At 43.4% G+C, this 27,003-nt stretch overlaps 4 protein-coding genes and 1 long non-coding RNA gene across 10 annotated transcripts in view; 1 reads left to right on the top strand and 4 right to left on the bottom strand.

Moving 5' to 3' along the window:
- Positions 1-1,862: 1,862 nt before the first annotated feature.
- On the bottom strand, positions 1,863-4,701 carry ptgdsa (prostaglandin D2 synthase a). The gene is made up of 7 exons (XM_086134241.1): positions 4,516-4,701; positions 2,941-3,080; positions 2,719-2,795; positions 2,436-2,546; positions 2,245-2,346; positions 2,076-2,104; positions 1,863-1,981 (listed from the first exon to the last, which is right to left on the bottom strand). The coding sequence occupies exons 1-6, from the start codon at positions 4,609-4,611 to the stop codon at positions 2,076-2,078; spliced, it is 555 nt and encodes a 184-aa protein (XP_085990367.1). The 5' UTR covers positions 4,612-4,701; the 3' UTR covers positions 1,863-1,981.
- A 441-nt stretch (positions 4,702-5,142) lies between these two features.
- On the bottom strand, positions 5,143-16,801 carry slc27a4 (solute carrier family 27 member 4). 2 transcript variants are annotated; one of them, XM_086135310.1, is made up of 15 exons: positions 16,296-16,801; positions 14,755-14,916; positions 13,206-13,416; positions 12,934-13,117; positions 12,392-12,550; positions 11,640-11,709; positions 11,420-11,511; positions 10,970-11,079; positions 10,658-10,867; positions 10,454-10,580; positions 10,224-10,361; positions 9,991-10,155; positions 9,658-9,804; positions 9,209-9,395; positions 5,143-9,094 (listed from the first exon to the last, which is right to left on the bottom strand). In XM_086135310.1, exons 2-14 carry the CDS (start codon positions 14,913-14,915, stop codon positions 9,238-9,240), a joined length of 1,932 nt encoding a protein of 643 aa, XP_085991436.1. In that variant the 5' UTR covers position 14,916; positions 16,296-16,801; the 3' UTR covers positions 5,143-9,094; positions 9,209-9,237. The 2 variants fall into 2 exon arrangements, with proteins under 2 accessions (XP_085991436.1, XP_085991434.1); XM_086135308.1 differs by having other exon boundaries at positions 5,143-9,395.
- LOC147191633 (uncharacterized) lies at positions 15,858-19,329 on the top strand. Of its 2 annotated transcripts, none has more exons than XR_015103539.1 (2): positions 15,858-16,103; positions 19,151-19,329. It is a non-coding gene; the product is annotated as an uncharacterized LOC147191633 (long non-coding RNA). The 2 variants fall into 2 exon arrangements; XR_015103538.1 differs by having other exon boundaries at positions 18,295-19,329.
- On the bottom strand, positions 17,052-25,805 carry swi5 (SWI5 homologous recombination repair protein). 3 transcript variants are annotated; one of them, XM_086135315.1, is made up of 6 exons: positions 25,661-25,805; positions 22,509-22,652; positions 19,369-19,417; positions 19,191-19,294; positions 18,950-19,044; positions 17,052-17,640 (listed from the first exon to the last, which is right to left on the bottom strand). In XM_086135315.1, exons 2-6 carry the CDS (start codon positions 22,535-22,537, stop codon positions 17,576-17,578), a joined length of 342 nt encoding a protein of 113 aa, XP_085991441.1. In that variant the 5' UTR covers positions 22,538-22,652; positions 25,661-25,805; the 3' UTR covers positions 17,052-17,575. The 3 variants fall into 3 exon arrangements, with proteins under 3 accessions (XP_085991441.1, XP_085991440.1, XP_085991439.1); XM_086135314.1 differs by lacking the exons at positions 22,509-22,652; positions 25,661-25,805 and adding an exon at positions 19,759-20,253; XM_086135313.1 differs by lacking the exons at positions 22,509-22,652; positions 25,661-25,805 and having other exon boundaries at positions 19,369-20,384.
- Positions 22,959-27,003, bottom strand: part of LOC147191631 (protein FAM163B-like) — a 17,192-nt gene continuing 13,147 nt past the window's right edge. For both annotated transcript variants that reach the window (XM_086135311.1, XM_086135312.1), the window contains exon 4: positions 22,959-26,036. In XM_086135311.1, the coding sequence (XP_085991437.1) occupies positions 25,584-26,036 (453 nt within the window). In that variant the 3' untranslated portion in view covers positions 22,959-25,583. The remainder of the gene's footprint in view (positions 26,037-27,003) is intronic.

Genomic DNA, 27,003 nt, shown 5'->3' with positions numbered 1-27,003 from the left:
CTTTTGACAAGTGCCACCGCAAAAGTGAATCAGCTCTTGACTTCAAGCGATGCTTAACCCTCTGAGGCTCAAATTAAGTTTTTGTAACAGGAAAAATCTGATATTCGGGGAAAATTGTCATATGGGGTTGTAGTATACAATTCAGATTTTTTTTTTTTTTTTTAGCAAAAGCTTAACAATAACTTTTCATCACCGACATGAAATAATATTGAGATATAATACCAATAATACGATATCGACGTCTCAAATCCTAATTGGGAAGGCCAGGTCTGAAGGTCACTTCTTTGTGTTGTAGTCCAAGGGAAATTTTTGTCCTTCGTAAAGCACAAAAGTACTTTGCACTTCACACAGGCCATTTGTGTGTAGCCATTCATGCACACTCTGCATCGTCCACGTTTATCAGCATGCATGGGAAAATGATCGAATCGGTCTAGTCTGACCTCAACTGAAGGGGATGTTTTGAGTTCTGGGCCATTCTTCATATCTGCATACAGGTTTGATTGGTCAGAAATAAGTTCAAACACGGATTCATCCGTGAACTGATCAAAATACCACTTTGGACTTGGTATTTCATCTGGTGGGGGTGAGAATGCAGGTCCTTGGAATGAAGAGTCTATGTCAGCTGCTGGGGGTTTCCTCGGCCTCCAAACTTTGTTTAGTGGAGCTGGGCCAGGCTGAGGTTCATCATCAGTGTCATTGTCTGCATGTACGTTCTGCATGTACGTTATGAATTTCAACATCAAGTTTGTTTCGATTCGGTCAGGGGCGTCAAACTCAGGTCCTGGGGGGGGCCGCTGTCCTGTATGTTTTCCAAGTCTCCCTGTTGCTGCAACACACATGATTCAAATGAACAGGTTCAATCTCAGGCTTCCGCAGAGCTTGCTGATGATCTGATCATTTCGGCTGACCCTAGGGGAAAACCCAGAGGAGATCAAATCTACAAATTGGCATATAATGTATCTCTATACTGTCATGATTCATCTTATACAGTATTGGTTTCAAAAATAAAGTTGATCGGTAGTAATACTTACATGAAATGGATGCCTAGAAAATCCTTTCATGTGTACCCAAGAAGGGAGGCATGTTGAAAGTGAGAAAACTCGCTATCGAGTGAGATATTGGGGAAACTGTTTGTTGCTCATGCACAACGAAGGTCTGCAGTGGTACTTTTGAGCAAAAAAGGCTCATAAAATATGAATGTGGATTAATTAGGGGATTAGAATTTAGTTGTCGCAAATCAGCAACACCCGAGAGGGGCAAGTGTCGCAGGTGTTACATGTTTTTTTCATGTACTAAAGCACATGAAAAAAAGTAGACGCCTGGTCATCAAAAACATTAGAACGTTATTCCTAAAAAGGACATTTAATATGAACGCAAGCCTCAATATTTTTTGAACATTAACACGACACACTTTGATATCGGAATTTAAAAGAAATAATTTCGTCAAATATGTTGTACATAATTGTATAGCTTCCGGTCATATTTCATAACTAGCATTTCCACTGTTGTGTTGAATCTAATTCCAAGGCAACACAAAAGCTCTGTTCTACATTACATCGTTGTTGCTTTTGTGATTTGCGACTTGTTCTGACGCAATTCAGGCCTTTTCAATTCCAGGTTCCCCACCGGCGTGGTTGGATTTTGGAGACAAACTCTGCTTCCCTGTGGTTATTTAAAAGATCTCCACGTGATTCATCTCACCACTTCCTCTTTTAAAATCGTGCATACATCTTTTCTTTTTTAATACAAAACATCTATTTTCTTCCACTTACTTGGTGTGAGGGTCACAGGACGGCATCTTAAAAACACAAAGTGGTCCTCACAAAACAGGAAAACAAGAACAGCACACAGTTTGGAGGATATTGTGGTCACGTGAAAATTATTTATTTGTAGAAATGTGAAACAGGAGAGACTGGAGTTGAGAGCAAATGATGGCAGGTAAAAAGGCCAACTGAATACATGGGAGAAGCGACAGGGGGACCTGCGAAATGTAAGACATCGGAGTGAAGAGGTGCCGGATACGCGACAAATCCTACCGGATACGGGTTTAAATATTTGATTATGATTGAACTCACTTATCCAGATGGCGATGGAGGGCAGTTGTCTGTTGGACAGAAAAGAACGCAATGATAAATGCAATAAATGTAATCCATATTTCCGTAATTCAAAAATGCATCAAAGCCAAAGAAAAAGCCAATCATAATTTAATACATACAAATACATACTAACTACTCCATTTCGTACCTGCTGGCGGTGGGGTGAGAACGGCTTCCCTTGGAAACCCTCGAGACACAGCAAAGGCTTTGAACTTCTGAATGACTTCCACTCTCACCCTCGGAGTGCGACCTACAAGCAAACGCACGTCTCAATGCGATGCTGCGGGACACAACGTGCGCTTGTTTGTTGCTAGTGCACGTGTGCGTCGTCTGCCTCACCGTAGAGGGCCACCTGGGTGTACTCTCTGTGAAACACTTTGTGTTTGAGCACCAATGCATATTCATTGTAGTTTGTCTCGACGACAGTGATGTCCTTCACCATGTTGTGACCTAAGCATATAAGGGGGACCGGAAAACAATCAGAGAAAGCAATGCAAAAAAAATCATTTGTTCGTATTTGGAGCTGTAATGTTATATCAATGATGTCATTGAGCGGATAAAAAGAAATCGGCAGAAAATGCAAAATATTGGCCCTATGAAAGTGATTAGTCAGGTGACTTACGTGTACTGAAGTAGGTGAACTGTCCTGGAATGTTTGTCTTCTCATAATAGTACATTTTACTGCGACACCCTGCAGGTCTAGTACACACGCACACACACGTACTACATAAAAACCATGTTATCAAATGATCGCTGTCCACAAAAAAAAAAAAAAAGCATCATCAGTTTTCCGTCCAAATTTTTCTCTTCTCTCGCACAGACAATAGAGTCGACAGACACTCACGTGGCGTCCCACATCGTGAGGTTAACGTTGCCGCTTGCCTGCGCCGTGACGACACCCAGGGAGACCCTCAGTTTGTCTCTGTACTGAACAAAGCTCGGTGAGTCGTATGCCAGGCCCACGCGGTACCACCTACCTGCAAACTAAACACACGCATACGTCATGGAGTCATTTGCTGCCGGTAAAAGAACACAAAACAGTGCAGTAAAAGGACTCTATAAAGGTCATTTGTGGACAACAACGAATAATCAATAGGTTTACACTATTTGTCTGTTCTCAAATCTTTTAAGATAGCACTCAAGGTCATTGAAGGTATCAGCAGAGTTTTCGTCAGCATCAGCTTGCCAGCTAAAATTAGCAACCCGTTAAACAAACGTCAGCAAACCACATTAACAACATGAAAAACCACTTGAGCAAAACGCCACACAGACTCATCAAACTGCTTCAAGCTTCAGTCAACTCCTAAACAAACATAATCAAAATTCATTTCCATGGTAAGCAAAAATCATCGAACACCATAACAGGCTAAACGTATCCTACTTAATTTAATTACTTAATTAGCATGTTAGCTAGCTATTTTGAAGTTAGTTAACTTGTGAATTGGATTTTCACCAAGGGTAGTGGTTTGTTTGGTCACGTTTTGACCAAAAATTATATTGACGATATCAAACAATATTTTTTTTCTAACAGGAGAAACTTTCTCCAGGACCCAAAATCATTTTTCAATTTTTTTTGCTGCGCTTTACTCAGTTTGTAGTGCCCATTCACAACTAGCTACTTTGCATTTTGAAGGAAATATTTTGGGGGGAAATTAAACACCTGCCTCCTTTAGTAGTCTGTGTGGAATAAGTAAGAACTTCATTAGAAATGTAAAATCAAAGGAAAATTATTATGTACCAAATATGCAAGCGGTACAGTAGCAATACACTATAACTATTTAAGCGCACTTACCTCAATAGCTTTCTAGAGCTAGTTATGAGCTTGTTGGTATAATTTTTATTTTTGGTCTTGATTTGTATTTACTTATTTATTTGACAAATTCCTAGCAATAATTGTATGCAAAACAAATGGCCTCAAAATCATTTTTAAAATGAGCTATCAAAGTTAGTCAATTTGAAATCATGTCCTGTTTTTAAAAAAAATGATGGAAATTAAAACATGTTATTTTGTGCAGTTCATTGAGTAATCAAGAGGTTAATCACATATTAAACGTGAGTTCAAGCCATAAACCATTCGTGACTGTATCAGCATTTGTATGCTCCTTTTCCCCTGTTCGACATACGGTACCTTCAAAGACATTTAAACATGAGACAACTCAAATTTAAATGCTTTACAACACTTAGCAAGTTTGCTATGAGGGTTTTTTTCAATTAGCACATTAGCTAGATCTATTAATGTTAGTTTTTTTTAAACAACAAAAACAAAAACAGCCTGTTTGTCTAAGTGTAGCAATAAAGATGATAATGTTAAAGTCAATGCTTCAAGTTTGGTTTTAGGAAACACAAGGAACTCTTGTAAAGTCAATGAAATGGTGAATGGACTAAGATAAACGGAAAAAAAACACAAAGCTGAACGTACCCTCTGTAAATTGAAATCCCTCTGCGGCTTCACATCACTGTGCGCCATTGATGTACACAACATCACCATGACAACAGCCACCTCGGCGGTCCTCATGGTGGCGTGGACGGGGGCCGAAATAAACGATAGAGGTGCAAAAAGTCAAGCGAGCGAGTTGTTGTCCAAGTGGACTTGAAGACTGCCTGCAGCGATATTTGTTTATTCCGGACGATCCACCCACCGAGTGGTCAGCCAATCACGGCTGAGCAGCAGCAGAGAGCAGGAAAAGGGGGCCAAGAGTTGGAGGAGCCAAAACAAGCGTCTGGCTCTGATAAATTCAGTGGAGGGGGGGTTAATATATCATAGCTTAGTGGTTTGGAGCATCAGCTGAGGTTCATGTGGGGACCTCACAAGCACAGACGCTTTGGTTTCATGAGATTTTGGGTCACGCAGCTAACTTCTTTTCTATTGTATCATGTTTGCATCTCACAAAAGAGTGGTACAGTATTTGAACAGGGGTGTGCAGACTTTTTATATGAATGATCAAAGGCTCTGATGGGCATAAGGGTGATGCTGTTAACTGAAATGGGAGAAAGGAATGAATATTACTGCCTCACATGGTACAGTTCACAAACTATAGCCCATGTCAACAATTTAAATAATTTTTATTTATTTTTCAGCACAGCTTTTCTCGTTCGCTTGAAATCCACATATGCAACATTGTGGTGGATCAGAGGACATCAGTGTGTATGTCAGACACACAGCACACCTCACACACCTCCCCTCTTTTATATTCCACACACTCTGCATAAGCCAAGAGCTGCCACCTGCGCAGGGACATGATACTACAAAACAAAAATAAGCTTTAAAGCACTCGTGTATAAACTTTTTTTTTCCTTTTCTAGCGTCGCTTCATGTCGTCGGCGGATGGAAGAGAAAAGAAAAAGTGCAAGAATCAGGTTGGGATGTGTTGATTAGAGTCATGAGGGGGGAAGGGGGACGCAACAGTGCTACATAAAAACATTAGGATATACAGTACAGTAGTTCAAAATGTATATTGTGAATTTCGTTGGAAGTTTTGCAGATTGTATTAATTCAGTTTTAAAGAATGTCAACTTATGTGTTTCACATGGTAATGATAACAAAGTAAAATGAATATATTACAGATGAATAATTTCAAAGGCCAATAGAAAGACAGTAGAGGGATATTTCCAATAAATTATCATTGTTAGCTGTATTCATATTCACTCATGGCATCACAATGAAACACATTCTGATTAAAAAAAAAATCATTGCTTGTATACAAATAGTTTGGTCTCTAGAGTGTCTCCAACCCATACCTAATGTCAAATTAAACAGGATGTGTGCATGTATATGGTTGAAATCAGCACCGGAGGTCTGAAAAATTCCTTTCACAATAAATTGTTCATGATTTAAACAAAACAAATCCACACTCAGTATTTGAATGCGGAAAGAGAGAACTGCCCCCAGCTCCCCAAAACAATGCCCTTTCAACCAGAAGGTGACAAGTGGTTATAAATTGCACTGTAATTCATGATTTTGAAATCTCAAATGCTTCATGTGCCTCTTTTCAAGATTGTACTTGAAAAAAAACACCCCATTCTGGCCAATAAGTCTCAAAATGTAAACACGCTCATTCCCTTTCACCACAGGCGGCAGCTGGTTTTTAAACATGGGCACATAGAGGGTCGCCATACACTCTTCTAAAAAGCGTATCACGTATATTTTAACGTGAGACCATTTCAGAAATCTGAAACAAATAATGGTGTTATGTTTTGCAGCAGATTGTCTTCCATTTAGGCATGAACTCCTCCCATCTTTAAACTAAAAAAAAAAATCTGACATTTCAAAGGTTTCACACGCAACATGGAAAATACAAACACTGATGGAACAATCAAAATATAATTAACAGTTGCTCAGAAAAATAATTTAAGATCATTAAAAAAAAAAAAGTGAACATGGCAACCATTCATTTAAGTGTACTGCTCTTGTGAGGCTGTTGAGTCACGCGCCCCCTCGGTGATCAGTTGACTCTTGGAAGCATCATTAACAGGCCTCAAGTGTTTCCCATGAGATAAACGGGATGAACAGCTACGTTTTACAAGTGGGAGGTGAAACAGACCAAAGCACATCAACGACCCCCCCCAAAATTCTTTCCAATATGTTCTTTGTGGCCCCACTCATCTAAACACGGCATTGTGATCAATATTGTGCGTGTGGAGTACGAGTTAAGACTCAAAATCAACCCCTTTTTATTCCTCTCAGGGGGTGGCCATTTTGTCACTTGCCGTCGACGGAAAATGACATCGCAGTGCCGAAGCCTGAGCATCTGTGATGTCATTTTCAGTTGACAGCAAGTGGCAAAATGGCCGCTCCTTGATGTGGCTAAAAACTGGTCCCACAAATGCAATGCGGATCAGAATTCAGTGTTTGGACTGGTCAAGGCGCATAAAACATATTGTAAAAAAATCTATCTATTGATAGATATCTATAGACAGACAGATAGATCGGGTCGACTTCCCCTTTAAGGGTGCTTTCGCAACTACTGGTTGCACTCAGCTGATGGACCAACTTGGTGTTTCACCCAGTTGGGTTCCTTGTGATACGCCTCAAAATGTACCACAACCAAACACATGAGATTGCTCTCTTCTCTTTTCATATGGTTGCAAGAATGTAAACAGAAAGAAGGTTGGCTGGACGGAGAAGTGAATGAAGCAGCGCGGAAAACACAAAATTTCGGATGCGTTCAGTTTGCCGATTGGATCGGCGCAGCGTCGGATCCGACGTTTTGTTGGGTTCAAAACAAAAATTGTAATTTGGATATAAGACATTTAGGGGACAGAGTCCAAACATGATGGAGCAAATTTTTACAAGCTAGCCTAAAGCTTTGTCTGCAGCAGCCTCATTTGGCATCAACTGCCGGCACAAGTACCACAAGTAAAAGCCAGAGCTCACGAGATTTCAATTTGAAGAGGAAGGGACGAAAACTGAATAAGGAAAGCGACCTTGAGAACCACACTTCATATATTTGCTGTATTGTACTGGAGGTGAGTGGTCCAAGGCCTGTGAATCGCAGTAAGGCACAGTGCCCTGCTAATGTTTGACATTGCTCATTGATGCCTTTACAAACTTTGACGCCAGACACTGAAAACAGAAAACAAAAAATAAAACAAACAATAAAAAGACCTTTGAAGTTTTGCAGGTCTCCCTACTCGAACCGGCCTTCTTTGGATCTTTTTCGGCTCACTTGAATGTGCTCATGACAAAAAAAAACACATCTGTTTTCTTCACTGCATTGCCCGAGTCGGTTCTGCATAAAGAACGGCCACACTCAAAAGAAATAAAATTCTGAGGAATAAAAACCCATACTGTTTACGAGAATCTCCTACAATGTCACAAGAAATGTGCTGGAATGTTACCGGTGTAAAGAAACACGTTGCAATGTTACTTGAACAAGGTCATATTGATCCCAGAAATTAGCCGAGATGTGACAAGAACAGAAGAAGAAGTCGTAATGTTACGACAATTCAGTCGTATTGCTAATAGATTAACGGTGTTACTCTAATTGACAATATAATGCGAAAAAGGTGGTAATATTGCGGCGATGTCGCAATGTTAACAAAGTTGTCTTGTTATGAGAATGTGCTTATTATTTTGAGAAAAACAGTCACATCGTTACAAGAAAAAAGTCGTAATGATATTCGGGTCATTTTGATGCATGTACATTTGTACTCGTAACATTGCAACTTTATTTTAAAAAAACGCAATTAACTATTTTCTTGTAATTACAACTTTGTTGTTGTGTTCTCAATAAAATTCGGACTGGGTTTTATTCCGATTTTTTTTTCTTTTTAGTGTGTCTCCGTGACTTCTTTGTGACTATGGAACAAATCACGGTAATATTCTTTTCTGCAGCGCAATTCTGCATAAAAATAAAGCTTGAGAGGTGTCAAAGAAAAATTCTATTTTCACAACTACGGCGAACATAAATAAATTCCATTTCCACTGAATATGTAAACAAACTTAACATTTGGTGCAACGTATTTGAATAGAAAGCTTTGATTCACATCAGCTCCTGCGGGGCGTTTTCTAAGTGACTGCTGTCCCGCTCGAGCGGCATGAATTCTTTTCCACGGTGTCGTCTCGTGTCGGCCAAGGTTGAAATGCACACGGTGTGGTTGCAGAGGAAGTGCTTTGCCGCGCTTGGCTTACAGTGCCCACGGAGCCTCTTTGCCAGACAAAATCCAAAGACAAAAACAAGAAAACAGACCGCTTCCTCTGGGTCACAATCCTTCTCAGCATCCTTCAAGACTTGTGTGGTTCTTTGTACTTTTTGGGCGGTCTCGGGTAGCTTCCAGCAAAAACAGGCTTTCATGATCCAGTGCAGACTCGATGTGGTTCTGATGGTTGGTTTCAAGCTACCAGTGAGATCTGGTTACTGGGTTTATGATGCTGCGTGTGTGTGTGTGTGTGTTTTTATTATGTGTGTTAACTGAGGTAGCCTGAGGTGGTGCCAGAGAGACTTCAGCGGGGATGAAGGGACCGCTGCTGCGTGTGCCGGAGCGATCCAAAAAGGACTCTGGGGAAGTGGGAATATGTGTGTGGCCATTTCATTTCCTGCAATTTTCCATCTCGATCACGCAATACCTTGTCGTTTTTGTATCCGTTTGTGTGTGAGCGTGTGTATACATACACGTGGTGATGTCAAGGGAAGCTCCATGATCACAATTTATGTTTCCCTGAAAGTACGGAGCGGTACAACTCCTCGTCTAGTCGCACGTAGCGCCCTCTGCTGGAATCCAGGAAGTACAGTCTGTCTGACACCACCCGGGGGTCAAAGCCGTCTCGTCGAAGATCCGTCTTCTGGAACTTAAACGTTCCTGAGGGATGACAGGAAAACGCGTGAAAAATAATTCAAAACAAATGAGAATCGCCAAAAAATATTTCAACATAGAATCAAATTGAAATTTGGTATGGCTCGGTCTTCTCAAAGGTATTTTAGTTGAATTATTTTACTTTGCAGTTGAATAATATCTGCACGATATCCGAGTTTCACTTCACTTCCATCAAAGAAGGATTCTGCAATATTCTTGCTGACCGACGCGCACTCCACGGGAATCTCCAACGCGAGAGCTCTCTTACCAGTCTTGTTGACTTCTGGAAGAAAGCGGAGAAAAACCGGCCTGGCGTATGGAGGAAGAGCCTTGTCCAGATCCTTCACAAACTTCTCCAGGTCACAGGAGTGATTCGGATCGGCGATGGCGGCCATCCCGGCCTTCCCTTCCGCGCCTACATACAGGGAAACGCAGGAAGATTATTCCGGCGAACCACTGGAGTCAACCGGATTATCTTTGAAATGGAGAAGACTTCATTTGGTTTATGCTATTACTCTGATTTCATGTCCAGACATTTGGTCCAACTGCGTCGGCTGACAAATGCATTTTGAGTTGAGTATTTCACTTTTTTTTTTTTTACCAGGAACGTCCACCCCGTAGACCACGACGTCTTTCATGTCCAGCAGCCTGCTGAGGGTCCCTTCCACCTCGGTGGTGGAGACGTTCTCTCCTTTCCAGCGGAACGTGTCTCCTGTCCTGTCCTTGAAGTACATGTGGCCGCACTCATCCATGATCAGCACATCGCCTGGGGAGAAGAGGAAACGGACATTTAGACAATCCCGTCAATATTTTGTACACGCGGTCCACACTTACCAGATAGATAAGCACTGTCCCCCTTCTTAAAGACACTATGAGCAATCTTCTTGCTGGTTGCGGATTGATTGACGTAACCATCAAATCTGCGTAGGGGGTCGTTCTGAATGATCCTGCCCACCAGCTGACCGGGCTCGCCTAGACAGATGAACAGTTGGAAAGTGAGGACCTCGTAGACGAGTGGTCATCAGGATGGTTTCGTACATGGAGAAATAATAAAAGCCACTCACCGGGCTTACAAGGAATGCAGACGCCGCCGGGCCCTCGGATGAGCTCCATGGTCTCTTCATCGACCCTGACTAGTCGGATGGGGTAGATGAAGGGTAGAATTTGGCTGTTGAAGCCGCATGCGCCCACCTGGAGGAGATTGCAACATCAAATGGTGAGGAAAGTCATTTAGACGGAGCCAAAGGTACAAAAACGTGGCTCCCTACCTTGTTGTCAAAGTTCCCCAAGCTGCAGTTGCACTCAGTCGCGCCATAGAATTCGGCGATCTGTGGAATGTTGTAGCGCGTCATGAATTCCTCCCATATGGACTGACGTAGGCCGTTACCTAGCGCCATGCGCACACGATGCCGTTTTTCCATGTCCCGAACGGGCTGGTTGAGCAGGTAGCGGCATATCTCACCGATGTACTGCACGATCTGATGGACAAGGACGAGAGGAAAGCAACCGTAGCTTAACGGCGGTGACGTCAATGTGACAAAAGATTGTAGACAAAAGAAGTCGCTCGCGTGCTTGCTTACGGTGCAGTTGTACTTGGCGCAGTCGTCCCAGAAACGGGAGGCAGAGAATTTCTTTCTGATGACGACACTCATGCCGTGGATGATACACTGGCCCACACCCACAATGTTACCTGTCGACAACTTTGCATTATTAAATTCAAAGTAAAATGAACCACATTGGGGCTCTATTTTAGTACAAAGCGCACATGTGCACGGGCGTGTGAACTGCGGATATTGATTTTCGTGCAGGTGAAGCGTGTTTGGGAATTCGACAGAACGCATTTCTGCTTCCGCCATATCAACGATTATATGCGCGTCTGCTACGCTGAATCGAAAGGGAATCAGAGGAGCCGTCTTCATTGGCTGGGAAGCAATTTGGCTGTGTTCACTCCCACAATGGCGCAAACCTCTCTTTCTGACGGCATTCATCTCCAAAAATATCAAATGAAGGGTATACAGAATCATGTTTACCTGCAGAGTGGTAGAGTGGAAGGCAGTCATACAAGACGTCATCTGGTGTCATCCTGAAGCCATAATACACCAGAGCGGCCATGCGGTAATACCTTTTGACCAGAAGAATGGGGTGAGTCAAGTCAAAACGATGTTTGTCGCATGACTCTTAACTGCATGACAGGTCACGTGAATCAATTGCTTTGGAGCTTACTGTCTTCGCAGCATGCTTGCTTCCTACCTGCTGTGCACGACAATGGCCGCTTTAGGCATCCCGGTGGTTCCTGACGTGTAGATGTAGAAGAGGCGATCTGGAAAACAAAGCAGTGGGATCACAAATACGGCTGATTTGATCTTTTGTCGAAAGGAGTCAGATGTGGGGGGGCGGGGGGGTTTACATTTTTTAAACGCATTTTTCACCCTTTTGCAACTAAAATGTGCCCCCCTTTGATTCACACGCTACCTTCAACAAACTGACTGCGGTTTGTCATCTGTCAATCACAAATGTGTGTATGCAACATAAAGACGCTCTGATCAAGGCCTAAACTTATTGATCCGAATGACTCTTGCTTTTAAATCTGCCCAAGTGACTTTTATTTACCAGGTATGAACGCGGGCGAAGGTCAGTCGTTTGATTGCCACTGCAACTGCACCGTTGCCATCACTGATTACACGCGCAAAAATTACGCGAGCAGATGGGGAGTAAATGACAAGTACGTTGGGATTCTTTTATTCATGTTGTGTGGATATAAAAAGACAATCAATGAGGTAGGCACAACAACCAAAATACATGAACGTTTTTTTCCCCCCTGCAAGCGTACATTTTTTCTACCCTTGGTGATAGATCGATGCCAATTGTTCGATGTTGCTGCTCCTGTTTTTCTCCCCGTTAAAAATGTATATGTTCATTTCAGATCGTGCAAATTTTCATGAACATTTTGTCATTAGAATTGCAATTGCGGTGGAAGATTTCCCGTGGCGTGGCCTTCTTACCAGTGAAGCAGCGTTGCGGTCGACTGGGCAGATGCGAAGGGGCAGCGGCGAGCAGCGGCTCCAGGCACTCTGTACCCTGCGGTACCCGTTTGGGGTCCCATTCTCCGGAGCAAAACATCCGCACCGTCTTCCCCATTGAAACGTGGACCTCGGAGACAGCTGGAGGAAACAAGGCGTGATTATCATGTTTTTGAGAGACCACACCACGCGGTGCCATATAAAGCCCGGACGCATGACGCTGAATTTTCAAAAAGGTAACCGATGATTGATTTATTTTTTCCGATTTCAAAAACAAGTTGCCCCCAACTGGCTCGAGCGTTCCCTTCGACTACCTTTTAAAATACATACAACCATGAAGAATAGGTTGAGGATTCGTGCTGACATAGGCGCCTTCTTCATTTTAACGTTGGGCAGTCACCCAGAAAGCACCACGAGGCAGTAAAAGATTCATTTATGAGCACGCTGCAATGCGGGGCTGCAGTTTTTCACCTCTAATATTACCCCGTGATGTTTCAAAACAATGGAGAGCAAATGCTTCTTACCATCAGTCATCTCGGATCCAAAGACCACAGCTTTGGCATTGGAAATGGTGATGCAGTGCACCAAGGCCTCCAGTCTCAAATTGAAGTTGATGAGCGCCGCCTCCACGCCAACCTTGGCCATGCCAAGCCAGAGTCCCACATACTGGGACCTGTTCTCCATGAAAATGGCCACCACGTCGCCCTCCTGGGAAGGTGACGACGCACAAAACGGAGTGAGAGTCAAAACCGCCCGGGAGATTCCAGAGAGGATTTTTTTTTTAGATTTGGTTTACTTTGAAGCCACGCTGGAGCAGCAGATTGCCCACTTGGTTGGAGTACTCGTCCAACTGCCGGAAGGTCCACGTCTCGCCGGTGCCCTCAAAGATCAGCGCCGTTTTGTCCGCGTGACGGCGCACCGTCTCGGCAAAGATGGCGGGAATGGTGTTCTTCTCCCGCAGGTGACGTTTGACGTTCATCTTGACTCGTAACAGCACCGCTGCCGCGCTGGGAAAAAACAAAAACAAAAAAAAACAAACAGCAAAAACTCCGTGAGTACTGCTTTGACAGAGAAATGGGGGGGGGGGGGGGGGGGGGGGTTAGATTATCATAATATATCCCGCTGGACAACCTACAGATGTTCATGTTATAAAAAGTACTGGAAAAAAAATGATGTACCGGTAACTACTTCCTATTAGGATTTTTAAAAAATAGAAGCAGGCATTCATGACAAATCCTGTTTAATTTTGTTCTTAAGGCCACACTGCTGTTATTTCAGGGCTTTTGGGGAGGAATCTGTCTCCCGACAAGTAAAATTGCATTTGTGTGTCAAATCAGCCTGGAAGTGAAAACAAAAGTACACCATTGCGAAAACATCAAACCAGACCATTTCCAAATCTCTCTGTTTCAAACACAAAGGTCATGCGTTACCAACGATAGTGACGGTAATGACGCCTGCCGTAAAAGGCGACAGCAGAGGAGAGACTTGGTCCGAGGAGCAAAATGGAATCATTGCATTTGATATTTCACGTACGGAGCAAAGGTGGTGCAAAGAGTCAGATAATGGACGGAGTGCCGTTTATTTCCTGCGACCATCAGCAAAAAACTCTTTAGCTATACCGTGTGTGTAATATCTGCAACTTGAATAAGTAATACATTCAGCGTTATTTAACATGAGGGAGAAGTTCTATTTATTCATATTACATTTACTTCGATTGACACTGCCCGAGAGGGATGATAGTGATTTTAAGGTTCGATTTTTATGCTAGACTACGCCTCCCCCCACTTTTTTTTGCTGCTGTAACACTTGAAATTTCACTCCCGTGGATCAATAAAGGATAATCATATCTTATCTTATGTACACCACGGCTTTCTGCAAGCATAATAATAAATACCTCTCTGACAGTATCAGTCAAGACCGGGCATTACTTTGATACAACTCTTTTGCTGGATCCCGACACATTCTCCAGATTATCGGCACGACTTTAACCCTTTCGTGCATTCTGTAATCTGATAACATGATAAAATGTCCGCTGCAGTAAACGCTGTCCCTGAAAGGGTTAAAAAAAAGCATATAATTCCTTCCGCTTAATTACAGCTGCTTAGTTCAGCCTTTCATCTTTCCCAAAGTGGCGTGATTGACGACAACAGCGAAGACAGCTTTAGGGAAGAATGCTTGGCTCTTTCTGCCAACTCCAACTACCATTTTTCAACAACCTGCTCTACTGCTGCGTTTTGAATTTCTCTCTGTCCAGACTTTGGGCAGCCAATGACTAAAATGCAAATTCATATTCCTGTCCTTTTTTTTAATCTCACGCTCATAACACACATGAAAGCAAAACTTACTGCAAGTCTCTGCCGATTGTTTTGACGAAAATCCGTAGGAAGCGCCATCCTCCGCTACCCAGGTAGAAGATCAGGACGGCTGGCAGGACCTGGAACCAGGGCAGGCCCATCAACAGTCTCAAGACCAAGAGCAGGGCCGTGCAGCACGCCAAACGCAGCATCCTGCAACAACACGTCAAGGCTATGACAAGGATCTCGGGGCAAACAACCCGCGAGAAGAAAGGTTACATGAGAGATAAGGCTATTTATTGTCGTGCATTGGAGAAAAACACACACGCACACAGCCACATCCACATTCGAAAACAATGACTCGGCAAAGGCTGGTTTGAAATTTGACTCTCTAATTTTTGCGGGCAGAGGAAATATGCCTCGAAAGTCACACAATAATTTGAGGCAGAGGAAAAAGTGCAGCAGCTGCAGCTGCATGAAAATATCTAGAAGATAGAACAGCAAATTATTATTTTATATATCAGTTTTTCTCATACGATGAAGTTGACGAGAGGTCAGACTACACAACTTTTTTTTTCATGACTGTCGCTGTGTCAGATGACCGGCCGTGATGTCATCATCAATTCGTTCTTGGCCACACTACAAATATGCCAAAGATCAGACACAGTGAAAATTAAGTGGTGAATCTCCACCCTGTTGTGATAGAGTCAAGGCAAGGCCTGCCGTGACCACAACGCCACCACCGGTTCCTCTTTCTGGATGGTCCATTTTAACAGAAGTCATATTTTCCCCAGCGTTTCCCTTCTGTTCACGCCCAATCTCCTGATTGTTTGCAAAGTTTCCCAGTTCCAGTTTTGTTGGAGCTCATCTACTGGTCATTGGGGCGGTAAAACTTTAGGTGGGGATGGTAGCTGTCTCCCCTTGCCAACCTGTAAAACTGCCTATGCTGCTTGTTGGAGGTCACGGGTGTGTCGTGACAGCTGCCAAGGTGTCCGGTGACACCTCGGGATGAAGTTAAGATTTCATGATGCAGTCATGAAACAATAGAAAATACGCAGCGGCGGATCTGTTATCTTGCGTAGTGGAAGGGTGCATTCTTATGATATTAGTCAGAGAGCGACTGCACAGAAAAGCACTCTTCCTTCCCCCTTCCTTCTAAAACACATTAAGCGTTCGATGTGCGTCGTGAGGTAAGCAGAGTCTCCGACTGGCTGCTGGTTCACCCGGAAATTTAAAAGGCGCGTTGCATCGTATTGCGGTTGTGGGGATGGCACCGTGTGCCATGTGCGCTTTGACACAGGGCCCCGAGAGACCGAGTGAACGGGGAGGACCAGCCTGAGGGTGGTGCCATGCGCAATTTAAACGCAACGGGTACGGTTGGGTGGATGCTTGAAGCTGAGGTACGTTTTTAAAAACACGAAAAGATACGGCGGATGTGCCTTTCGCCGGCCGAGCTGCGTGAAGCGGCCGAATGAGATCTCAGTCAAATGGATTTAGCGCATAAGGTTGCCAGAGGACAAGCACACGGTCATCATCAGCGTCAACCTTTTGTTAGACGCACGCGTACACACACAGACAAAAACGCCTCTCACCTGGCCCGCTCACAGCATGTAACGTGCAAAAGAAGAAATCCCAGACGTGAAGATCCTTGATCGGCTTACAGGCCAGCCTGCTGGTCGCCTCCTCTCCGCCTCGCACACGGCCGTTTCGGCTCGGCTTGATCGCGGCGCTAAGAGACGCACGGAGACGGATACGCGTAACGGGGATCGCCTTCCCTCTTGTTGTTAATACCAGAGCGCCTCCACTGCGTCTGGCCTGGCTGAGCGCCTCGACTTTGACCCGGCGAGCATCATCCGTCCATTATGCCGATCCGCGATATGATTTCTAGCTTCATTGTGACTGATGAAGCCGTAATTCAAATGACCTTATCGTTTTCTCAGCAAGCGCCCGCCCACCGCCGGCAGTTTGCTTGAGCGCAGGGGGGAATATGCGGTGATTGGCAGGGACCACGACCAATCGCGGCCTTCTATTTATAAAACGTCACAACTGGGAGGGGAGGTAGATTGACGGGAAGGAAAATGCGGCGCGGCCTGCCGCCGCCCGCTGCTGCCGCTTCTGTTCGTCGACACACAACATTCGTGTACCCGGTAGTGAAAAAGGCCTAGATGCGGAACTGTGACGAGGATTCACAAGCACTGCCAACTGCGCATGCGTTCCAATCCCTGCGCTCACCAATGCGCGTGTGTGGACTCCGAATTTAAAAGAAAATTCTCTTTCTTGAGCCAGATATAGTCCTTAGAATTCTTCTTGAGGGTTACTGACTAACAAGGGAACAAGTTCAACATTCGTTATTATGAATATGAATCAACATTTAATTTAAACTCGTTTACCATTTCCATAACTTCAATACAACATAATGAAAAGTGTCACTTATGGCTCTCTATTTAAAATCCTCCCCGCTGACACTGACAGCAGTACAAAGGCGACTGGCAATAGCATGCGGCTGTTTTTGTCAGCTATGCACATTTCCTGTTACTGTGAACTGAAACTATAATTTGTATATTTGTTTTGCTATTTTATTGCTCAATTCAGTGTGCACATGCACAGCAAAACGAAATACTGAAAAGTGTGTTCAGTCAAACAAACAAAAAAGAATATATAGATATTACTTTGTGCAGTTTTTTAGAAGTACTGTCAACCGAAAGCGGCTGAATTGTGGGATGCTGTTAATTGAATATTCTAACAAACGGTCAGTCAGAGTAAAACCTGTAAGACACAATGCTTTAACACGTTTAAAATATTTTTTTTTCCTCAAATAATAAACATGGCAGAGAAGTAACCGTTCAAACATTTTCAAGAGTTATTTTGACTGTCAGTCCTCCAGTTCCAGACCAAAGTGGCTGTAGAGGTCTCGTGTGGTGGTCCCGCGTAGAGCAGCTGCAGGAAACAGAAAAGGAGGAGGAGTTAAACCTGCCTTTGACTCATGGCAGGGTTGCCCCCCCCACCCCCTCCCAGGGCTGCCCCCCTCCCTCCTTCAAACCCTCTTGTCTTCTTTTTAAAACAAACTACAAAACACTAAGCAGGCCGATGTCTCGGCTGTTCAACAACCTGATGGCTTTCAACAACTATTTGGTGCTCGACAATGCTCCTGAAAACTTGTCCATGTCCAATTTTGTTTTGACAATTGAAAGCAAATGAAGCAACATACCCAGGTATGCTTGATTTAGATCAATTTCAATATGGTCCTTTATACTTTGACTACAATCAGGCAATCTAACTAAAGTGATGTACACATTATAAATTCCATTCTTCCATTTCAAACCAAACTTAATTTGTGCCACAAGATTTTCTGTTCTTATCAACGATATTAATCATTAGGCTAATCTCCAATACAAAGTAAAAGGAATGGGTACAGATCTCTAACTCCAGTTTGAGATATCTACAATTTGATTCTGACGAGTCATAATTCCAGTTTAAGATAACTTCAATTCACCTGAATTAAAAACAGCTCCATGTCCCTTTAGAGACCAATCAGAATCCAATTGTAGCTATCTCAAACGGGTATTACAGTTCACTACTATTCTGTTGCAGATATTGTTAATTCACTGGCATTGAACCCCAGGGGCTGGGTGAATCAGCTTCAAGGGTCCAAGAGATGTACAAAGTGGTGGCTGACAGATGAACACGGCACGAGACAAAGTGACAGTTGTCCCCGGGGAGTACGACAGAGCATCTCCTCACATCACCATTCTCTCGCTACACACTGCCCAACCATGTCCGCCCCCAGACTGACGCCGTGTAGCGCGTCAAACTTTGTGGCCAAGCGCGGGTTCTTTGTGAAAGCGTGTGTTGAAAATGAGCGAGCGAGGTCAGAAGGGAGGAAGTTTCTGGGTGTTTGAATGTGTGTAAATGATGAACAGAGATGGTGATTGTGCCCATGTGTCGTAAATGACGGACGGCCATTGTGCAGGAGGGGAAGTACTACCTCTGTTTACAAAGGAATCATTACTGTATTGACGTGACTAGATTGTACTGTGCTGTGGGAGAAACAAGCTTTTGGAAAAAAATACTGTAGTGTGTCAAGATAGACATGGGAAATAAATAAATGTGTGAAATTGAAAATATAACAAGCAGAGCGGTCACCTTGACATGTGTATATGCGCAAAAGTGGCTAAAAAGTCTCCCACCATGATACACATTAGTTGTGATTCATTCAAACTGGACTGTACATGATCGTTTTTCATACCTATTCTGCCCAGGAGAGACTGTCCAATGTCCTTGATGTCATTGTACTCATGAAGCATATCAATATGACAGTCCAGCTCTCCCACTTTGTATCCCCTGGAGAAACACAGCTTTATTTTATCAGAATGAAGACTTGAAAATGGATTTCATGATCTTATCTTTCCCTTGAAATAAATACTGAAATAAGCTGATTGTATTCCAGGCTCACTTCATCTTAGAGGAACAAAAGCAGCTGTACTCACTGGAATTCCAGCTGTGCAATCTCAGCATCCAGCTGCATTCTCCTCCTTTCCAGCTCCGCCACCTCTTCTTCAGGACACACTTTAGAAGGCTTGTTTATTTGACCCTGTGATGCAAAATAAATAAAACAAAAAAACATTATATTGGAGGTATGTGTTTGGATTTGAAGTGGGTACTTACCGGTGATTTGAAGTTGGAGTTTACTTTCTTCAACTTTGATAGAGGAGTTCTACAAGGATAATGATTTTTAGGGAGGGCATAATTAAGACTGGTGATTAAAATACGGTGACAAGTAAGATAAATGACAAGTAATTGTCTTGGTAAAATAATGAATGCATATCCAAACATTCATCCATCTATTTTCCATCGTGCTTGCCTTAGGGTCGCTGGTAAAGTGGAACTGAATTTAGCGGGAAAGCAAAAACGTTTTAGCGACTATTACATATTGTCGCAGAAAATACAACATATAGAGATAATGTGTAATTGATTCAGCTTAGAAAATAAAATGGCAGTCATTGTAATGTAGGAGTAGGTTGAGTTAAACATCAAGCGAAAGTCAATAAAATAGACCTTTTCAACTGTGGTCTTTCTGGATCATTCCCTTCTGGTGTCGAAATTAGGCTAGTTGATTTATTTTGTTCCGTGATATCTTCAGACGATTGCTGTGAATTCATATTTGCACTGACGTTAGTATAGTTTCTTTGGTGACGATTGAAATGATACGAACAGGAAGTTGTGGTCACACTGAAAGTGATTGGTTGTGAAAACGTAAGAGGCGGTGCTTTGGTGACAAGCAACTACGGTGGCCGATAAAAGGAAAAGTTTATGTTTGACAAGCAACTACGGTGGCCGATAAAAGGAAAAGTTTATACTATTGAGATGAAGCCTAGTCGCGGATGTTGTATTTTTTATACACTCACCTGACTTATAAGCGAGCAACGTGGAGTTGGTGCCCACTCAATGACAATGTGGATGTGGGTGTGAATGGTTATTCGTCTCTATATGACCAGTTCAAGGTTTAGTTCGCTTGTCGCCCGAAGTTAGCTGGGATAGTCTCCGGAACACCTGTTCAGGAATCAGGCGTTGTTTAAATATAAATGAATAAACTTGCAAGAAGCATTGTTTGGGCGGAAAAAAATAGATGACTTCTGACGTTGAATTAAAAAGCCCTTTTTTATGTAACCGCCAGATGGCAATAAATTACCACTTAATATCCCTCTGATCCTTGAGTCCATCTCCCCTTGCCTTCTTCAGCGCCATGTCTTCAATAAAAAAAAAAAAAAAAGTGGCATTATCAGGGAGTGACACTTTGACATATTCATGTGTTAGTATACACCCAGGCCTCTCTGGAGATCTCATGCTGCAGGGCTGCGTCTCAGACTGATTCACAGCCACCACTGCTTTAAATCGACAAAGTAAATCACTGGTGGTGGATTAACAAAGCAAAAGGTCAAGCACTGTATGCAACATGCGCGCGCAGCAGCTAAGACTTTTACAACACATTGCAGGAGGCTGGAGATGTTCACTATGGTTCACTGGGTAAGTGGAGAAAGAGCAACACGGTAAAAGATTTCGCTTTTAAAACAGAAAGAGGAAAGACTTCCCAGAGCGAGAGGGGAAAAAAATGGAGAAAACGTGCCGCTTCTGGCAACGGAGGACATAAAATCAAGTCCGTTCAGTTTTATGTCCTAAGGATTCATTGCTTATTTATCAGTTTGTACAAAGACCGAGAGGGTGGGAATGAAAAATTCAGACAGGAGAAATGGCCTTTCTCTCCTTTTAGAAAGATCACACACACACACACACACACACACACCGGCTGCTAATGGCTCATGCATGGCTTTGTGTGTTTGTGTGTGTGTGTGTGTTAGTGAGAGATGGACAACTGAGATTTCATCCCCCAGCTGATGCAGCAGCACTGAGCCAGACCGGGGTTATGCCCCCTAACATTCCAAACAAATGTATGGAGCAGCTGTCTTTGTTTATGTTCAAGTGTATGCTCACTGAACACAACTGTTTCTGTGCAGTTCGACAAGTACCCAACATAACATTTCTGAGCATTTTGTGCAAAATCTCCATTTGAACAGCGGCAGTGATTGCAATGCGATGGTGGTTAGAAGCATATTTTGGCAAAAAAAGCCTCATATCTACAGTCTCATCTCCATAATTCATGGGCATCCCAGCAACTCTGCTTTGCAGCATCTAAATTTCACGGTTGGAGATACGGTGAGCGGAACAAACAATGGGCACATGCTAACATACACAAACACAAAAATGTAGGAGGAGTGTGTTGAGCAATGTGGCGGATACGTGGGCATTTTTCTTTCGTGAAACATTGACTGCGGATGGTATGATAAATGACGATGCGTGTTCCCAGCATGCAAATGGTCGTGTATGCACATGGCCATCCCTCGATGTGACCTTGTGTCACCCTAGCCACCGCGCTCAATATTTTCTGGCTACGTTCCTGTACATGAGCAAGTTCCAGAGTCAAATTGTCACCAATAATGAACATTTGTTAACTCTACAGGGGATATATTAAGTAAAACTGAACCATTCCTAACTGTTATTCCAGTGTAAAGATCTAAAACCAGCATCCTGCAGCTGTTTTGGCATACTAGTGTTTGATTATGGTTCGCTTCTGCTTCCTGGTCACTGTTTGTTAAAAACGAGACCCCATCTGCTCCTCTCCTCTCCTCACGAAAGAAACAAACTCTATTTTGCTTCGGTTCACAGCTGTCTGCTACAAGCCGTTTGTTCCGTGTGAGATATTTCAACAAAAGGAACCAGTGATCCGGCGAGTGTTTTGTGTTTCAAGTCAAACGGCAGACACGGCAGAGAATTAAATGTTACCCCGGGAACCGAGCGCGGACTGTCAAAGCTCTGATCAGATCAGCAGCGACGGAATGGAGTTTGCCGTTTGCACACAGCTCCAGTCAGCCTTGAAGTGAAGACGGCTGTTTGTGAAGATCGCTTACTTTGCCCAAGATGCACGAGAGTGATAATGAACCACCCTGACAGCAAGGTGAGGAAATGATTACCATAACCTGTACAGGAGGGAGCGGCTGATCTCTATACAACCTATAAAGAATAACGATCCGGGTGAGGAAATAGATGCACTTATTAGCACAAGTGAGTCAGAGCTAATGAATGAGAGCTAGCACAGAAGACCGTGACAGATGGGAGGCGTGTGAGGAGCCTCGCCTGGCACGGTACATGAATAGTCGCTTTGTGATGACATTTTTTTTTTTGCGAGCTACATTCAGACATGAAAAACCTTTCAGATGATCTCTTTTAGACAACGATACGTTCACACTTACGCTCTCTCGCGAGTAGGAGTGCGAAGCATATCTTAGAATCGTTCAGGTTTAGAGACATCCGAGAACTGCGACTGGACGGCGACCAATTCGGGGGTTACCTCTCGCTCAAAGTCAGCTGGGATAGGCTCCGGTACACCCGCGACCCTGGGATAAGCGGCACAGAGAATGGATGGACATTAGAAAGCTTGGCCTTCACTGATTTCGATCAGATAGGCGGTGAAAATGCTCATCTTCATTCTGCTTATTGGCATGTGTGTATTGTACCTTGCGTTAAGGTCAAACAACTCAGGCTCGGTCCATTACCCAGCGGTGCATTGAACTATACACTCACGTATCCCCCCCCCAACAAAATAAAAAAAATCTGGAGAAAATACAGAAAATAACATTTAGCGGGTGAATGCTAACTGGACTTTGATGGAATGCGATTGTCACGGGTGCAAAGACATCACATCAATTTGAACACCATTTTATTATCAACATTGTGTCTGTTAGCCAGTTATCCATTTAAAAACAAGGACATGAACGTGTCTGTTCTACACTCGGAGAACAAAACAAGCTGGTTCGTGAAATAAACAGAAGTCATTCAAATACTTGACGGAAAAGCAACAGCGCATCTGAATACATATGTTATCATCGGAATAATACGAACAAGAATAGAGTTTCTTTTCCCCACTCGTTATGGCACCAAATTCCCCATGTGACCGCCCAGTCGCATCATTAACAAGAAAAACATCGCATTGTTTGTGTGCGTATGTATGCGTATTTGCGGGAAAGCTCGTCAATCACTCCGTGTTTGATCCGCTGGAAAAATAAATGAGCTTGCTCTGTAATAGGATAGACAGAGAGAGGGGGGGGGGGGGGCGTCCAGTGCAGTTGCATCCACTTTCCCTTTCTCTTGTTATGAAACCGGAATGAATTCTATTCATTAACTCATTCACTCCCAAAGACGTTTTTAAACGTCTTTTCAGACTTGGTCCAGAATTGGCTGGTACTGAATGAGTTAAGAACATCAAAATTCAAAAGTCGCCGATTCTCAGTCCGAGCGGCAGTCCTCCAGCAAAGTGAGTCAGGTGGTGGGAATGAATACTCAATTAAGTCTGACACCTTTTAGGAGTGGAGAGACAAAGTGTCCTGTTGAATATTGAGACAAGTGCCTTCAAAGCTTGAGTCATCTTCAGCGCCGATCGACAAATCAAAGACAACAGAAAAAAAAAGGCTGCAAGAGTCCACGAAGCTTCAGCAAAGGGGAGGGGAGAATGGAATTTTTTGTTTTTCTTTTTTTTTTGAAAGGAATAATCCAGAATGACAGTAAAACCTGTTGTACCATCAGTCCTTGGTTTTGACAGAAAGCAGTCCCCGCTATCATTCTTGAACTAAATCATCTTCAGCGTTATTGCTGCATATAAGTACATGGGTGACAAAAAAAATAATAAATATCAATTAGCAATATGGTGTATTGCCCTAAAATGATCATAAATAGTTCCACTCCCTATAAGGTTCGTAAATGGAATTGCGTGTCACCAAATATGGTTCCAAGCACAATCAGGTTTGTAAATATGATTTTGTACATCCAAAACTGGTTCTTTGCCATATGATATGACCAAATATGTGTGCGTGTGTGGGGGAGGGGGGTTCCCCAAGAAAGGTACTAAATATGGTTCCTTCCTCAATAATGTGACAGCTCCATGCCCTTCAGAATCACCAAATAGGGCTCCTTGCTAAGTAAAATGACCAAATGTAGTGTCTTGTCCAAAAAGTAGGACCCCTTTATTCTATAAGGTAACCAAATACGGTTCTTTACTCTAAAAAGCCACCAGATAAGGTTTCTTGACCTATAGATTCGCCACATATGGTTCCTCACCCTTTAATGCCACCAACTACAGTATGTCTCCATTTTGTGCAAGGTTACGAAATATGGTTCCATACCTTTGCAAAATCACCAAATTAGGTTTCCTTTCATTATGAAACATTCAAATAGGGATCCTGGTCCTCATAATGATACCAAATGTAGGTTTTTGTTTTTGCCCCCTATAAGATTCCCAAATCTATTTCCTTGCCTGGTAACATGACCAAATTATTGTTCTTTCCTCTACAAAGTGACCAAACGTGGTTCACTGCTGTTTTAAATCACCTTAAGTTACCAGTTGGGGCTTCTTGCACTAAAATGTTACCAAATGCAGTTCCTTGCTCTATGTAGACACCCAAAGTGATTCCATGCCCTACTTTAAGAGAGGTACAAAATGTAGATTTCTTATGACCTTACTTCTAAGAATTGTGAAATGCTGGGAAATTAACATTTTAATGGCAAAAATACATTAAAAAATATACTCCAATGAATGAACGTGTTTTTTTTTTTTTGGTGCAGCCTTTTGTACCGTTTCCTTCTAAATTCTTGCAAGAACGTGTTGAAGGATTAAATAGTTAGACATTCACAGTCATGTGAGCGTATAACTGAAAGAGTCACACTACTTCTGGGAAGGTCCATGTACAAAGTACGAAGCACACTGAAAAGATTTGGGGGGGAAAATAAATAGAGGATTTCTATCTTCTGCGAGCCCTTTATGTCATTTCGACATCACAGCCAAAGTTAAATCTATCTGCAAAAAAACCAACAACAACAAGGCACCCCCGTCCCACAGGCGCTGAATTATGTTTCATAATCTCTATAATCTGTGCATGGAGGAGCAGACAGATCCTTCCATGGCAGGGAAACGCAGCTCCTAATCATATTTTGCTTTGTTTTGTAGCAGCGATGGCAGAGAGAAAATCCCTGACCGTGATGTCATCCTGGAGAAGGGGCCGGACTATAGAAATGACATTTTGTAATATTTTACAAAAGTGTTCTCAAGCCAAGAAGTTATATAACAACTGGTACACTTCAACAGTTCAAGTCACAACTCATAGTTGTGTTAGCGGGTGGAAGTGAGTTCCTTGACCTGAACATAGCGTAGCAAATTGAGTCCTGAGAGCCAGTTGGATGTCCAAAGCAGACCACATCAGATGATACCAAATTGGACGATAGGGAGCACATTAACACTGAACACATCCATCGTTGAATAGAACCCGGAGGCCCGGCTAAACATCAGTGCTGATGCTACAGCTGCGAGTGAACATTTCCCTCATGGTGACCGAGCGGGCCAAGTGTGGCTTACGGTAGTTGGAAATGTTGACGGGCACGGGCAATTCCATGTCCGGCTGCTGCGGGGGTGGCGGCATGCTGCGATAGCTGACCCGCTCGCCGCCGTTCCTCAGGCCATCGGCTTGATGGTGGACCGGCGGAGGAGCGGGGGGCTGCAGGTAGAAGGGCAGCTCGTAGTGGGTGCACGACGGACAGAAGGTCTGCGAGCGGGTCAGTTTCCGGGCCAGCGGCGGTGTGGGGAAGAGGGCGGGGCCATTGGGAATGCAGGAGGCGGCGGCCGTGGCCGCCACAATGTTGTGGTTGGAGTGGACCGGCGGCAGGCGCGAGGTGACGGCAAAGTCTGGCTCCTCCTCCTCCGACTCGGACTCCTCCTTCTTACAGCAGTAATACTGGAGACGGGAGGAAGAGATAAGATGGGGTCAAATATTATCGGTACCCATATCGAGTACCTTGCTGTGCAAAGTTACCAGATTTTTTTCCTTGCGCTACAAAGTAAGCACAATCATTTTCTTTGCCGACAAATCAAATACAATCAAAAAAATAAACCTTTTGTATCCAGCTCAGAGACGGCAATTCTCAGCATTCATACACAGTCGCTACTCAGTGCAGTTGTAGCTTTGCAAAGCAAAACATTTGCGGCTGCTATTTGTTACTCACAAAAAAAAAAAAAAAAAAAAAAAAAAAAAATCAGCTTGCAGATGAATCCCGGGCATTTCGCCAGCTAATATCAAACCACAATAAAAGAGATTGCTTGGATTCGTCTGACAATTAAATCGACCGTAACATGCCCTGAATACAGACGATAATATTGTTTTACACTCAATCAACGGTGCTCTTGTACTTGACGGTGGAGAGCGTTTCCAATTCGGAAATCACTGTGATTCTGGGATGTATTTATTATTTTTTTTAAATTTAAACTCCAATGACTCCCCACCAGCCTGATATAGCAATCTGAGGTTTGTCTTGTATGAAATCAGACACTGTTAAAAAGAGAGGACTTACTCACTGGAAAACGAGATTGATGTACGACGACGAGTGAGAGGGGAATTTAGGAGGGGGGGATCTCATGAATGATTTACCGGCGGCTCAGATGTGAGAGCCACTGAGGCAGAATAGCTGATGTAAGTCGCGGCAGCGTGTTCCTTTCTTCGCGAGGCTGGCGCGAAATGAAAACTATGCAAACACACTTTGGTGAGTGCGGATATGAGTTTTGGTCCGCTCATTCCTCAAACAACCTGGCGAGTACAAGTTAATTTTCCATTCCGGAGGGTCACCGCATCCAAGCTCTATTTATAATGTCTTTATCATATAATATGTCATTGGCCCCTTCTCGATGATGTCGGCTTGCCATGACTT

This window comes from Hippocampus guttulatus, chromosome 17 (genome assembly GCF_054856545.1).
Source record: "Hippocampus guttulatus isolate MCC_2025c chromosome 17, RoL_Hgut_1.0, whole genome shotgun sequence".
In the NCBI taxonomy this organism is placed as follows: domain Eukaryota; kingdom Metazoa; phylum Chordata; class Actinopteri; order Syngnathiformes; family Syngnathidae; genus Hippocampus; species Hippocampus guttulatus.
This window is presented reverse-complemented; position numbering and strand designations above follow the sequence as displayed.

Excerpts from the sequence above, each read along its gene's own strand:
- ptgdsa (XM_086134241.1), bottom strand. The coding sequence starts at position 4,611 with ATGAGGACCGCCGAGGTGGCTGTTGTCATGGTGATGTTGTGTACATCA. Across the intron at positions 2,547-2,718 it reads GTTCACCTACTTCAGTACAC|GTCACAACATGGTGAAGGAC; the intron begins GTAAGTCACCTG and ends TTATATGCTTAG. Across the intron at positions 2,347-2,435 it reads CACCCAGGTGGCCCTCTACG|GTCGCACTCCGAGGGTGAGA; the intron begins GTGAGGCAGACG and ends GTTTGCTTGTAG.
- slc27a4 (XM_086135308.1), bottom strand. The coding sequence starts at position 14,915 with ATGCTGCGTTTGGCGTGCTGCACGGCCCTGCTCTTGGTCTTGAGACTG. Across the intron at positions 13,417-14,754 it reads ACAATCGGCAGAGACTTGCA|CGCGGCAGCGGTGCTGTTAC; the intron begins GTAAGTTTTGCT and ends GTTTTTTCCCAG. Across the intron at positions 12,551-12,933 it reads TGGATCCGAGATGACTGATG|CTGTCTCCGAGGTCCACGTT; the intron begins GTAAGAAGCATT and ends TGTTTCCTCCAG.
- swi5 (XM_086135313.1), bottom strand. The coding sequence starts at position 19,536 with ATGTTTGGATATGCATTCATTATTTTACCAAGACAATTACTTGTCATT. Across the intron at positions 19,295-19,368 it reads ACTCCAACTTCAAATCACCG|GGTCAAATAAACAAGCCTTC; the intron begins GTAAGTACCCAC and ends TTTGCATCACAG. Across the intron at positions 17,641-18,949 it reads GTCTCTCCTGGGCAGAATAG|CTGCTCTACGCGGGACCACC; the intron begins GTATGAAAAACG and ends TGTTTCCTGCAG.